The 15,160-nt window shown below is 39.9% G+C and overlaps 1 protein-coding gene across 1 annotated transcript in view; it reads left to right on the top strand.

The window, feature by feature from the left end:
- The window catches only part of Adam23 (ADAM metallopeptidase domain 23), a gene marked incomplete at its 5' end in the record, with an annotated part of 203,716 nt that extends 195,145 nt beyond the window's left edge, over positions 1-8,571 (top strand). The window contains 2 exons of the mRNA XM_004626726.2: positions 1,188-1,278; positions 8,433-8,571. Coding sequence (XP_004626783.1) covers positions 1,188-1,278; positions 8,433-8,481 — 140 coding nt within the window. The remainder of the gene's footprint in view (positions 1-1,187; positions 1,279-8,432) is intronic.
- Positions 8,572-15,160: the final 6,589 nt, after the last annotated feature.

Genomic DNA, 15,160 nt, shown 5'->3' with positions numbered 1-15,160 from the left:
GCATTCTGTTATGAAGGGACATTGTTCCTGCATAATAGTGTCCTGGAAGATTTAGGATTTAATATAATTCTTGCAATAAGTTCATTAGCATTTAGATTTTAGACTTCTTAATTTTTATTTATTTATTTAATACAGGGTCTCCCTATGCAGTTCAGACAGTCCTGTCTCAGCCTCCCCAGTGCTGGGATTACAGATGTGTGCCACCATGCTTGGTTTCAGTGGCTGGCATGGTGCATGTAGGCTTTGGGGCTGGCACAGCATGCAGTACCAGAGATAAAATCCAGGTCCTTGCACTTGCCAGGCAGGTGCTTAGACCACTGAGCTATCTCCCCAGCAGCGTTTAGATTTTAAAATGCTGAGTGAGGGAGAGGAGTGGAGCTCTTGAAGTACGTTATTCTTATTCAGCAACTGGCCGAACCTTTTCTTTTGTGGTGTTGTTCCACTCCCTTTTTCTGGTAACACAAACCTCACATTTCCTTCAGGAATAAATGAATGTTGAAAAGAGATTCACGGAATCTAAAGCATCCTTTCCCTTCACAATTGCCTAAGTGAATTATATCCTCCTTGCCTTTAGAACTCCATTTTGGTGTCTGACACAGTAGGAATTGAGAAGCATTAAGAGGAAAGCTTTCTAATCAGCTCTCCTTCTCCTCCTTTTTTGACCTCTGAAGCTTAACTGTCTCCAAATGTGGAATAATAATAATAATAACAATAATAACAGTAATAATAAGAAATGATAAGCATCCAGACAACTTTGTGTTGTTTGGAAGAGCACTTTAGCAAAGTAATTTTTCTTTCTTTCTGTGTCCCATTGTCAATCAAATTGAGCTAACTTTAATGCAGTTGTGTTCTTTGTGTGCTTTTTGGATTTAGGATGGGGTAGGGGTGGGGGACAAAAGGCCTGCAGAGGCCTTCAGGGCCTGTTCCCTTCAAATTCTATGAAGGAAGAATTTAACGGAACTTGACTGTCAATAACGCAGAAATTTTAGAATTTAAGGAATACAGGCCAAGCAATCGCTGATTGGCATCTAAAGTGTGATTAAGTTAAGGAAACAAAGATGACTTAAAATGTGTAGTGATCTTGTGCACCAGGGTATTTACTTCCTAAAACTGCTTAACTGCCTTTCTGTGTGGTATCCAAAAGTGGTTGGCTCATACAACTTTCTCCCCGTGGTCATTTGTCACAGGTCCTAGTGCCACCAATCTCATAATAGGCTCCATCGCTGGTGCCATCCTGGTAGCAGCTATTGTCCTTGGGGGCACAGGCTGGGGATTTAAGTAAGCAATGCCGCATGTCTTCTCTCAGTGGTTCTGGCGCCTCTCTTTTCTGCTTCCATAACCAAGTTTTGAGTTCCTGCTACAAGATTTTAACAGTGACACTGCAAATAAATACTTCTACTCACAGATGGGTTAGAAGAGAAGAAACAGGGAGTCACCATGAGGCACGCGGGAAGACATAAATAATGGAAGGAACTCGGAGGTACCTATTTAAAAACAAAGCAGAAGTTAGCTGAAGTCTTTCAGTTAGCTTGTGACAGGAGCTCACCTTCAGAGAGATTTTCATTTATACACAGACAATAGGAATCATAAATTGGAAAGAAAATGTTTATATCAGTGTAAAACTGGTTTATATTCCACTGAAGTTTTCACAACCTCAGTAACCAGTAGGTCATTATTTTTTATGTGTAATATAAAACAGAACTTTGTGATTTGAAAACCTATTTATTTTGAAAATATTGAAAATAATATTTTCGTTAATTCCCTAACCCACCGAACTGGTTTAAAATTGGAATTTGAAATCAATGGCTTTGTGACACTGAGTATTTTCTAATTAGCTGCTAATACTGACATAACTGACAGTCAGTGCACATTTTCATAGCCACCTTTTAGATTGGATTGCCCATGAATCACTCAGCTGAGATTAATACAACATGCTGAAGAATTAAAATAAACCTTGATTTTCATCAGAAATTTAAAAACTGATTTATCTAGTTAGGAGGTGCCTTGGATTCCATGGATAATCACTTGTTTGTACCTCTTCTGGGTTGATTATGATGATTTGTAAGTAAGCCCTCTTGTGGCAGATAGTCCCTGTGATAAATTGTCAACTGGATCTATTGGAATAAGTGGAAAGTAGGACCCTTGGCCACATTCAAAACCCACTTTGCCTCCATCCAGTTACACAACTGAGGAAGCTTTTGTCCTAAACTAAAGGAACAATTGCCCTAAATTATGAACTTTATGTTATTTTATTTTGGAATCCTGAATTCAATATATTTACACTAGCTAAAATGATATACATACACACACACATATATATATATATATATATATATATATATATATAACTATGATGTATATATATCATTTTATTACATATATATGTAATATATACTTGTAGTACATGATGATTACATTCATCATGAGCAGTTGTACATGTATGTGACATAGCTTAATTCTTTTCTGCCCCCTTTACCCACCCCTCCAGCAAGGTGATTATTTTTAAAAGTGCCCCCAGTGATAATTTAAGTAAATTCAACATTTTCTTCTAATTTGTTATCACATTAAGATGTAATGAGTACACATACTGTTTTTGAGTGGTGTCAACTTGGAAGAGTATTAACAAACAGTACTGTTTTTCTTCAGAGATATTTATAAATTTGAAGTTGTTAAGTAAAATGCTAGCTTTGACATCGTTGTGCTTGCAGACACCTATGCACATACAACAGGCCAGTGATACTTGGATTTCTCATGACTTCAGCAAAGCCTTACTCAGACAGAGGGTCACTTGGGTGGCATCTCATATTTGCTTGGGCTGGCCTTATTCCAGAAGAACTTTCTCTTAGTGTCTCACAACTATAGAAAGGCCACTGCATGTTATAGTGATGCCAGCCTCTGTCACTTACTAAAGCTTCCTTGGCCCTTTGCTAAGTGTGCCCAGTGTGTGCCTTCTTGGCAGTGAACAACCTCCATCTCAGGACTAGGGAACTGTCCACTGTGCATCCTTGCCAAATAGCCGCATGCAAGGCCAAATTGATCATTGCAGCATTTGGAGATAAAAGCACATGATTCTGTAGCAGGACCTCAAAACGGTGGCCTGGCCTAGCTCACAGCTTGAATTGCATGTTTCTTTGGGGACAAATGGAGAAGCCTTTATCACTGTGTGTATAAGTGGATTAGGCACTGTGAGGATGATTTCTGTCCAAGGGAGAAGTGTGCTGTTCAGAAGAGCAGGAGAAAAGGCAGGGGACTGGCACTGAGTCACATCTGGAGGCGAGAGCCAGCCTGTGCTGCCTGCCTCTCGGGGACTCATGCGCAGGTACAGGTCTGGCTGAGCTAAGTCTTGGCCCCTTCCTGTGCCTTCCAACTCTAATAATCACCTTGAGGGAAAACTTTGTAGAAAGGCATACAGTTGTGTGAAGTAAATATTTGCATGCCACATAGTAAGAAAAATGAGGACTAAGAATAGTTCTCTGCTTTAGGAGTTTGAATCTGAAGAAACCTCTGTACTCCATGCTGAGTATTAATTGCTACCTGATTTGCTTTAGACTTTAATAGTAGCTGTGTGGTTTGTTCTAAGCCTTAAATAATTACTTTCATTTTGCAATAAAAGACTTGGTGCTGCATGATAGTGTTTACGTTTTCCCACCTGTTGTGCAGTTTTGGAGGCTATTAATCAAGAAATAATTAGGAAGCATGTTTTTTTGCTAGTTGAACTGAAAGCCATTGAGTGTTTTTTTGAGCACAATGTAAATTTAAAAAAAACAAAAACAACCCAGAAAAATTCCTTTAGGCTCTGAAATGAATATAGTTTGTAACAAAGATTGCTCTAAGTACTACTATTGGGAATCCTTCTTGAAGTTATGTTTTTATTACCAGAAGAGAAATTAGCACAGTCATCTGAAGAATGTGAGTAGATATAAGTTTTTAGATTAAAGCAAAATTTATTGACTGCTCAGGGCAAGATATTACTCTGTCTTAATGTGACATGCCGTGGGTGTAACACTCGGAGACATGGGGGAAGTAGCTTACCACACACGCTGTGCTCCAGTACAGAAGCGCACCTAGAAATACCGCATGCTGTGGGCGCTGACAGTGCCCGCCTTTCTTTATAACTCTTCTCTTAAACCGTATTTTTTTAAGAATGGAAATAGGTGACAAAGAGCATGAGTATGTGAGTATGGGTGCAAGTATGAATGTTTGCCCTTGTGTGTACAGTGATGAGGATTTATCAGTTATGGTGATCTGAAATGAATACCAAATTAGGTCACTTCTTTTCAGCACAATAGCAGAGTCTTTGAACTTTGGATCGTGTCAACAAGACTTCCAAAGCAAGGTTATAGAATTTTTTTTAAAAGAAAAACATTTCTTACTTTGGTGAGTTATTCTAATTTTCTATATTCTGACATGGTGAAACATGTGGTAGATATAGCTTAGTAACCTTGGTGAATCCCATGCTCCTTGCTCCAGAAGTGGGAGGATATTAAGGGATAATTTAGTGTAAATTCCCAAGTGTTTATGGGCTTAAGGTTGACTCTGAGAAATCCTTGGAAAATGAACACAGGCAAAAGGCACACAGTTTATTGACTTCTGCCCTTTATCTGCCTTGATTTCTATTCACTCCAAGCTCCCTTTCCTCTTCATCACCTACATAGGACATAAAGTTGTGAATCTGTGCTACAGAAGATTCTTAACCTCTTGTCCTGGGTGACTCATGTAGGTACTTGACGCCTATAATTGCTAGATGATAATTCTCTCCATTAAATTATTAGATCATTGTTTCTGCAAGACAGTGGAATAGATCATGTAGATGATAGATGATTTTGGAAATGTCTTCCACAAAGCTTGCTTAGGAAAGGTGAAATGAGAATTTCATATATGTATTTTAAAATATTGTTACCTTGGGCAAAGCTATTGAGTGGACATTCGCAGATTTACATACAGGCACTTAGACAGGAGCTCTGAGATTATTTATATGCACGCAAATTACCAACACCATAGTTGATAGTAATAGGAAAAGAGAAATTCTTGATGATGGTAGGAAAGCAACATAAAGGTTAACAGGGACATAGTTTACTGGCAGTTCTGGTCACACAAATTTCAGGCTCCAAAATGAGCTTTGCTCTCATATAACATCTTACTCTAAGACACCCCATCATACCTCCCACTGTCACAGTGTTATTCTCTGTGGGACCTAGTGGCTAAGTGGGTTCCCCCACTGCCAGCAGTGACTCTACTGACCTCCTGAGCAGCTCCTGACCATTAACACCTTCACTGGGTACATGAGCAAGTAGCATGTATGGTTTCCTTTCTCTGAGAAGTCATTGGGGCTACAAGTTAATCTTGAGTCTGTCTTTAGCTGTAAGAGATTCTTTTTTGACCTATGTTCCATTTTGTTAGACATGCTAAAAAAAACATGGTCTGGGTTCTCACATAAATGAAATTTAAAGGGCTGTAACTCAGTCTTGTCATATATCCATCTCAAATGCCTTTGCAGGGGGGAGGAAAGAACATTTCTTTTTATAGAATTAAGAAATAGAACAAACTTTATCTGGTTTCTCTGTGAGGAGGATAAGTAGACTGCTGTTTTTCTAAGTTCTGTGACCATCCATATACCAGTGCAAAATAAGGAACCAGACTACCTAACACATGGGGCTCCCAGGTGAGGCACTTTGCATTCCAACTCTAGCAGGTGGTGTTGGCGCTAGGTAGGCCAGATAGACACCGTGCATTTCCTTGACCCATGAGCTTAGTTTAAGGTGGCCTAGGAAGGATTTGGTGAGTGGTCCTTGAGGGAGAACAGGGGGTTTATAGCTCTGAGATGGCTATTATTACCTAGAGTTTTAATTTTGTAATGTGCTTATATGTAATATATATAATAGAGACAGAAGTCCAGATTTTTTTGGTGGACCAGGGTTGAACCGAAGCCCTTGCACTTGCCAGGGAAGCGCTTATTCTACTGAGCCATCTCCCTGGCCTCAGATTTTTTTGGAAGTAGCAAAAAAAATGATGAAAACTGTGTCACTGTGAGGTTTATAGAGTATACTAGGTTTTACAATGACCCAGAAATACCTCATAAGTTATGAGAAAGGTAATTGTCTTCAGAATTCCAGCAAGCAATGGTATTCAGGAGACAGCAGGGACCTCCCCACAGTAGTTGTGCTTTCGCTTTAAAGTTGAACAGACAAAATATTCAGGACAGATGGTTCTGTACAGTATTGAGTGAGGAGGCCTGGCAGTCACCTTGCTGCAGTGTGTCCCTTTCTGTCCTTGTTACTGGTTTCCTCCCTGTGGACTGCAGCTCTTTCCCCTGCATCCCCCAGCTGGGGTGGCAATGAAAGGGAAAAGGTTCTGAATCCCCTCCTCCCCGTGATAAGTGTTTTGCAGTACAAATATATGTTTCTACAGGGTCAGTTGCCTCCATGACCTGACTAATCACCAATAGAACATCATTCTGTATTTTTTGTGATCTCCATAATTTTTTTTTTTAAATTGAATGCAGTCTAAGCTTCAAAGCCTTTTAAAAGGTGCATACACTATTGAATACTAGAGTTGCCCAGGTGTCATGTCAAGCTTAAGTGGAGTTTCATATCTTCACTGAAAAATGACCTTCAACATGGCAGTTTATCTTGCCTTTCCTGTATTTGAATTAAGAAATTTACATGAGGCAGTATAGTCACCTACATGCACAGTGCCAGGTTGGTTTGCTCTTTCTTCTGCATTCAGATAAATTGAGATACTAATTTCCCATTTCTCCCGAGTTTTTGGCAATATAGAGCTAATCAGGAACCACAGGTCCTTGAGGGTCATTTCTTAAGCTCAGGTAGTTGGTGTCTTTTCCATTTGACTCACCGTGGAGAAACATGGGCCTCAAAATCCCTTCAGGGCCTCTGGGCTTAGGAAGCAGACACAGATCTGTGCTCCAAGCTAACTGGCCTGGTGGGAGATACATTATGGGTGGCTTTCACTTGGTCCACCTCATGTCCTGGGCAGCAAGTATCACCATTGCCTGCTTTTAAAAATACTGACTCACAAAATCAAAACACAAAAAAGGACTTGGTAAAAGCTGTGAAGCGAAACAAGTAGCTCTGTTGCAAATAGTGTTTGCTGCAATGGATTACCCAGCAGGATAGAGTATCACATGTGCAGACCATTCCTGAAGATGTTTTAATGAAAACTTCTAAAGGAACAGAAGTTTTCTTTAAAAATGTTTGTGGGGCTTTTGGGTTAACTCGGTTGTTTCAAGTGGCTGCTTGGACAAACCCAGTCAGGTGCAGGGGACCTCGGTTTGATCCCCAGCTCCACATGCTGCACCAGGCCTGCCCTTATGGCAGCCTGAGCCAGCCAAGTAAATAAATAAATAAAAATGTTTGTGCTTTATAGTACAAAAGAGAAGCATCCTGTGGTCATTTGGGCAACAGTAAGCATAATGCAGGACACCTTTCTGTGTATTTTGAGCTTTGGTGATGTGTTTATTTGAGTTACTCATGGGGGAGGAGGACTCTATTGTGAAGGGTTTGCTTCTTAGGCCCCAAGTGAGGGGCAGGGCAAGGAGAGGCCTGGGGACCCCTAGTCTCCAGCATTGCATGATTACCTCAGTGGCAGAGTGTTGCACTGGCCAGTATGCAGATGAATGCATGAGCCCCTTGCTTGATGCCCCACATGAAACCAGACCATGGGGAGGTTACAGATGACTTTGGTGTTGCCTGGTAGTGTCTTGCTGGTTCTTTCTTTTCTCTTTTCAAACATAGGAACCACTTTTTAGGAGACTGGACACTGTGAGCAAAGCATCTTAACTTGCTTATTTTCAATTGTGCTAAATTGCTGCCTTGCTTAACTAACCCAAACCTGTGTCCACGCTCCTCTGAGTGCACCGTCTCACTCTGCACTCTGTTTCTCAATTTTCTAGTTTGAAAAGTGCTTGTTGCAGAGTGGAGTAAGAGCTCACACACCCAAGGCAGAAGAAAATTGAGTAGAGCAAGGCCTTCTTGCCACGCTGGCAAAGGCCAGGCTACTGGCACAGGTCTCTGGGCATTGGAGGGAAGCAATTAAAAGACCTTCAGAATTCTTCTTGGCTCCTCCTAGAGTCCCTACATGGAAGGGGTTTGTAATAATTTTCATGTAATGAATTAGCAACGTCATTGACATAAGACAAAATGGGCTGCTGGTTTGCTTGAGATTGAAAATGAGCAGTGTGAAATTTCTTTTGATCTTCATGAAACTGCAGTCTTGTGGGGAGGTATAAAAACATTTGAAAGCATCAGTGCTTCTGTGTTTCACGTTATCTTGGAGGCTGCCACTGTGTGAGTCGATTACTTTGCTCTGGAGCTAGCATTATTGTCAGTATTATCACCTTCCTCTCATCATCCTCTGATTAATATTGTGGCTTTCTCTCCCCTCTGCTTGTATCTTCTTTTGACGCACTCTGGAAGAAATGTCAAGAAGAGGAGATTTGATCCTACGCAGCAAGGTCCCATCTGAATCAACTGCACCAGACGAACAACACCTTGCACTGTTGGGTTCTGGGTATGATATACTTGCAGCAACATTGCCAGAACTATTAAGTCTTTAATCAGAACACTGGGTTGTAACAAGTACAGAGCTAAAGTTCGGGTGACAAGGATGGGGTAGAAGAAATCTGTCCCTTTTGGAAATAATTTCAAAGAACCCCTCCTACCACCTGCCAATACAAGGGAGAGGGTAAAAGATGATATTATAAAAAGAACTGTTCAGAATCTTTTTTCCTAACTAAAGAAGGAAGGAATAAAAAATTTAAGTGCAATAAAAGACCCATTAAAAATAGCAAATGATTTTTTCCCCTCAGCCTGCTGGCACTTATATCTTCAAAATGATTTGGCATGTTTTCTTTCTTTTGTTACCAATGACAAACTCCAGTGGCATGAAGATTCAATTTTCGAAAGGGTAAAAACTGCATGGCGTATATACAGCAACAAGCTCGCAAGCCAATCCTCCGCAAAACCTACAGTGGAATTAGGGGAAGATGATGGATGAACACGCAGAAGTTGTCTGGGCTCAGCGAACTCCTCTCCCAGCCCTACCCCCAGCTCCTCATGCTGGGGGAGCCCACTCTCCGTCCTGGACTGGCCCTGGCAGAACCTGGCAGGATCACGCTCTTGTTGATTCTTTTCCCCCTTTATTATTATTATTTTCTTTTCCTGGACCAAGCATCTTTGGAAATGGGAGCTGGAATTTGAACAATGATGCTACTGTATAGTTCTTTTGTAAATGTAAATATGGAAATAAGAGATTTTGACATCATTTTCACTTGTCCGAATTGAAATCTTTTCCTTGTAAAGGTTCTCTCTGTAAATGTGTTTGTTGCTTGCTCCCCATCTTTTTTAGTTTCTTTCCTCTTGTTCTTTCTTTCCTTCTTTGTCTCTGTCCTCTCGTGTAACATGTCCAGTGATTGTTGGTCTAGCTTAAAAAGACACATATAGCCACAGATGCAGGGAGTTTGGGCACAAAAGAGGTGCAACTTGGTTTTAGTGTGTTTGAAACCAAAAATAAACAAAACGGGGACACAATGAAACAACCCATATCAAAAACAAAAAAATTATGTAAATGAAAATATATGTACTCACAAGTCTCTAAAATTTTCGATGTCATTATAAACATGTATATAATGTAAGAAAGTAGACACCTTCTCCAATTAATCACAGAAGTGCCAAGCTCATGATTTTAGTTTTCGGTTGTGACAATTTTCTTTCCCTGTCTTTAATGTGAAAGGAGGATAAACTTAAAGCCTTAAATAAAAAAAATAATTTTTAAATGTTGACAAAGCTTGGAAAAAATTAAGCTTTCCATTTTATTCATGTCTACTGTCAATATTTCATTCATGCTTCATTTGCCTGCCTCAGAATCTACATGGTACAACCCCATTGTAAAATTGGAAATGGGGACAGAAGCAGCATTGTGAAATCAGCTGGAATTTGGAATGTGGTATTTCTAGGAAACCTTGATTGACCCACAGGGCATTGTGGACCCTGAAGTGTGCTGTGTTATACTGGGATTCCACTGTAGACAGATGCACATTCTATCCCCTCCAGGCAGATTCGCAGATGCAGTCTTGGGGTTCTGAAGTCTGAGTTTCCTTCACTTTCATCAGTTGCTTCGATTTCTGATGAAGATACCTTCCACTCAAGTGTTAAGTGAACACATTGATAAAGAAATTTGGTCCCAGCTTTGTTTTGAATGTACAGACTTCTTAAAAAATCACTTCAGTGAGCATCTACCCAGAGACGAGTTAAGTAAAGGCCCCAGTGAGTGCCCCTCCCCCTTCTCCAATGTCTTCTTTTTAGGAACAAGATGTGCATTTGTGTTATTCATGGTACAAATCAGTTGCTGGAAACAGCGATTCATGGCATCACTTTTACAGCTTTGACTTTGGAAGGATAATTGTGAAACATATTACTTAAACAAGTGGTATCCACCCCCCTCCTGGAAATCTTTTAACTGTAGAGCTGTCATGATCATAGAGCAGGAACTTTAATTTCTGTATGCAATCATAGACCATAGCCTAACATCTTAATCCTATTATTGCTTTCTGAGTAATAGGTGCTACACAGGTATGCAGTCTTTCTCTAGAACTTGCTCTCTGTTTATATTGTAATAACAGGGCTATCTATAAGGTCTTTTGCCTTATTCTTGGTTTCATATGACACAGGTTGTATCCTTTTACTTAGTAGTGATGGCTCTCTCAGGTTGGAGGAAGGTTGAAGGAAACTCAGACTACTTGGTATCACTCCTTGTCCGGGTCTTTACTGAGAGATACCAAGCTGCTGCGCACTGCACCACCTGCATTTCATTGCTGTTCCAGAGGCACCATGCTGACTTAGTAGACATAAAACCATGGTGGTTACAAAACAAATCTCAGTTATTAACTTTTGAGCATTTCACAAACAACATTGTAAATGTGCGATGTTACGTTTTAAATCAGACCACAGTGGTCCCCAAGTATTATGTACATATGACAAATGTCAGCGTAACTTTTCATTATGCTGGCAGTTTCATAGGTAACCAAACCTATGCTCCACTGTTAAATTATTTGTGTGTATATGTAAAATACACAAGCTTTAAGCTGTGTGTATATGAATATAAAAGGTAATGCAACCACATCGCAAACAATGGATGATAATTATTTTTGGTGGTATTAGGTTATGTAGTTTCAAACTCTTTGCTGTATTTTCTCTTGCATATGACATTCATTTGCCAAATTCGTGGTGTGGACAATCCTTTTATTAATTTTAGCTCAAAGCACAAGCATATTACTGTTTAATGTTACTCAACAAGAGTGTTAAGCAATGACGAAGTTCCCATTTCACCTGCTACACTTTTGCTGTGATAATTAATGGCACCTGGATAGGAGACACGCACTAATTTCATTGCTCACCTGGGACAGTGCATGAGCCCACTGGGTAGAGCTACTCCTGCTAGATTACTGAGCAGTACACATAGGTGCATGTTATGAAACATAAGTCACATAGAGCTGTGGAATTTTACCAAGTGATGTGTGTGTACTTTTTTTTTACTATGCAAAGATGGGAAATGCACACACTTTTCAAAGACCTGATGTCTGAAGAACTTTACAAACAATACTTGAATTCTTTCTTTTGTCATCCCATCATGTTTTATAGTCCTTGTTGCTTCCATTGTTACTTTATTTTTAAATGATTTGTAAATTTTTAAGCGCACAACCTGAAGTTTTGTTTGAAGTTAATAAATTCATTTGTATCTTGTTGGCTGCCTATGAATGGAGATTCAGTACTCATTGTATGCATCTTTTAGTATGTATTAAAACTTTCGTTAATGTAGAATGTGTAGCTTTATGTTTTGATCATTTTTTTCTTCAGTCTCTTTCCTGTGTCTTGGCATTGTTGACTAAATGGCTGTGTGCCTGGTATCAGAGAGTTTTAGCACCAGTCTCAATCAAAGGCTCACTGAAAAGTTAAGCAGTCAATGAAATAAAATCTCTGATTAATGACAAATATATTCCTGATCAGGAATCAGTTTTATTGGATTCATCACAAATTCTTTGCTTGTTATAAATGAGAAAGAAGAAAAGCAACTTTGGGATCCTATGATTATCACTTTTTTGAGTTACTTACATCTTTTAAATTTTAAGTTTCTCTTCTGAGTTAAAAAGATAGATACTACTACCAGCCATACTTTTCTTGTCATCACATTTATAATTAACTATTAAAAACAGAAGAAAATCTGATAATGCACATTACATTATTAAAAGAAGATTTTTTTTGGAACTCACATGAAATTGATCACTGTTCTATTCTTCATGAATTTCTTCCAAATGTTACCCTACAACCCACTACTATTCCTCTGTTCAGCCTGAAGCACCACATGAATGTCCCATAAAAGTGAGTTGTCACAGTGACACACACAGATGTGAGCTGGTAACGTCTTCTTTCTAGAAAAGTCTTGCAGGACTCCTCATTTCTGGAAGGATGCATTCCAGACTTTGTAATGTGCCTTACAGTTCTGCCTGCCTTTATGACCTCACCCCCACCCCTGGCTTCACTGACTGTCATCCTCTCTTAGTTAAGAGTTCCCCTAAAAAAGCCTCTGCTACCCAAGTCTGAATAATCTGCTTTCAACTTTAGGTCCGTAATCTATTATCCATCACTCATTTGTTTCAGTGTCATTTTGTGTAATAAAGGAAATACAGAAACACAAATAGCATGAATAGTATATTGTAGAAAGCATATTAGAGTGCCATTTATATTTGACCTTAGGGAGTGACTTGCTTTTCTGCTATGTTGTCCTTGAAGTCATTCTTGTTTTTTGAGGTTACTGAAATGAATCTTTCATGCATGCTGGGTAACTGATTGAAAAAATCCACACAAAATGGAAAAAGAAAAGAAAAGAAAAGAAAAAGTCCACACAAATATGAATCTCTCTAGATAATACAAGACCTGCTAGAGTTAAAAATGTAGTGTGAAAAATTAGGTAAATAATATATGTGTTCAACATAGGTTTCCTAAATAATTTAAAATTTAAAGTAGGTACCCTTAAGGTTAATGTGCCAAGGTTAGGGACTTCTCAGTAATTTATTCATTCAACAAGTACTTATCAAACCTTCTAGAAACCAATGCCAGGAACTGCTAGAAATGGAAGAAACAAAAGAAAATCCTTGGCATAAAATTCCTTACCCTTTAGTAGCAAGATTAGACATAATTATAAATAAAAATCTCTGAGCTCAAAGTCATAGTAAAACAAAGCTAACTAGCCAGGGGAGCAAAGACAAAGAACTGATGAGCAGATAAGGGGTTCAGAAAAGCTTTCTGAAACAAATTCATTTTGAACTATCTTGAAAAATGACAAGAGTTCTCCACTCTGATACCATAAAGAAGCACCTCACAGAAAGACCTAGCAGGAGGCACCAGACCTGAGAGGTAAGTAGAGCTACCTGGGAGAGCCATTCAGCCTGTTTCATTTTAATTTCTCTGCCTCCCTTCTTGTTTCATCTGCCCTGCCTGTCTTCACAAACACTGGACTGGCTAGGAATCCTACAGAGGGCTGTGCCAGGCGCCAAGGACTCAGGCATAAGTCTTGCTAGCAGTGCACACATAGTGTGATTCTGTGTGCATAAATAAGATGTAAGTTTGTAAGTATGAGGTGTTTTCAGAAGAGAGGAAAGAAGAAAGTGGTGTCTGAGCAAAAGGCTGTGCCCCTGTGACTGGGCCCATTCCAGGATCCCTGGTTATGTTCAGCCAGGGCTCACTCACCTTGAGGGGAGGGGATTTATTCATGAGTGACCTGGAAGCGGAACAATCAGTAACACTCTTGTCCAGTTACTTGACCAGATGAGTGTCTTTTTTTGTGTCAAGACTGAGTTCTCTAAGCACCTTATAGTCTTTATATGTTTTCCCTGCTACCGTACTTACCATGAATCAGTCTCAGATGCCTGGGGCTATCAGTAATGACAAAGAGGATTTCATGACCTGACTTACAAGCATCTAACATTTTCTTAGTGTAAAGATTCCTGGCTAATCTCATTCTGGAGCGAGAGAGTAGATGAGAAGAATCATAAACATTTTTAAAGCATCATTTAGTGAGTTCTTTCATTAGTGAAGGGTGAAAATCATTTCTCAAGGAAAGGTGCACATCCAGTGCACCACAGTGAGGATTTATCTGTTATGCCCTTAGAGGCGATGTTATGATCCCTCAGCATTTGCAGAAACCTATCAGCAGGGCTGGCTCCTCTGGCACAAGATCTTGGTCACATGTCTGACTTCAGGAGAGAGGAAATGACATGGTGCCTTCCTCACAAAGGGGTGCTTGTCCTGCTGGAAGCTGCTCTGCTCCTCTGCCAGAGGGTTGCACGTGTGCACACGCATGCCCTGGTTTCACTGTAAAGACTATACATATGGCCGGCAGAATCCACCCTTAGGGGAACATTTCTGTGACTCACATTGGCCATTTCCAGTGCTGAGAGTCATCAAGAGCCAATTTAGCTCAGTAAATCAATTAGTCCTATAAGAAACAAGGCAAGACAAAACAAAAACTCTTCATCCTGAGTTCTTCAGATCTTGTTGGAGCTTCCAGCTGTCAGGAGGTAAATGAGCTTGTGACAGAGCAGGGCCTGGTCCCAGAATGAAGACAGAAAAGATAACTTGGATTGTAAATGACAACAGGGCACTCAGCGTTTTATAACAAGAGATGGAGCCTTGGAGAGCCATTATGACCCTGGTAGGGATAGTGAATGGTGTGCACAGTAGGCTGAAACTGCTTTTTATACCCACTTGAATGGCTGCAATGTGAGGGTCGCAAAATCCCAAGGTTTACTAGACAATCAGTTGCAAAGGTGGATGGAGCAGCCAGGACAAGGGACAAAAGAGGTGAGTGTGATGGAGCTGAACCAAGAGTAGGCACTGTCCTGATGAGAGCAGCTTCTACTCAGCTCCAGCAGTTGTCACTGTGGAAAAATTAGATCTTTGAACATGCATTGCATTTATGTTTATATAATATTGTATTTTAAACAGTAAAGCACTATCATGCTTGTAAAATACTGTATGGATTAAGATGGTACAAATGGAACCCATCTTCACATCGGATTGGACCTATTGGCTCTGAGTATGTAACAGCCACATAAAACAATAGGACATTTACATAAAGTGAAGGCCCC

The sequence above is a fragment of the Octodon degus genome, unplaced genomic scaffold (assembly GCF_000260255.1).
Source record: "Octodon degus isolate 3935 unplaced genomic scaffold, OctDeg1.0 scaffold00016, whole genome shotgun sequence".
In the NCBI taxonomy this organism is placed as follows: Eukaryota; Metazoa; Chordata; class Mammalia; order Rodentia; family Octodontidae; genus Octodon; species Octodon degus.
Note: the sequence above shows the minus strand (reverse complement) of the source record. Positions and strands in the feature narration are given on the sequence as shown.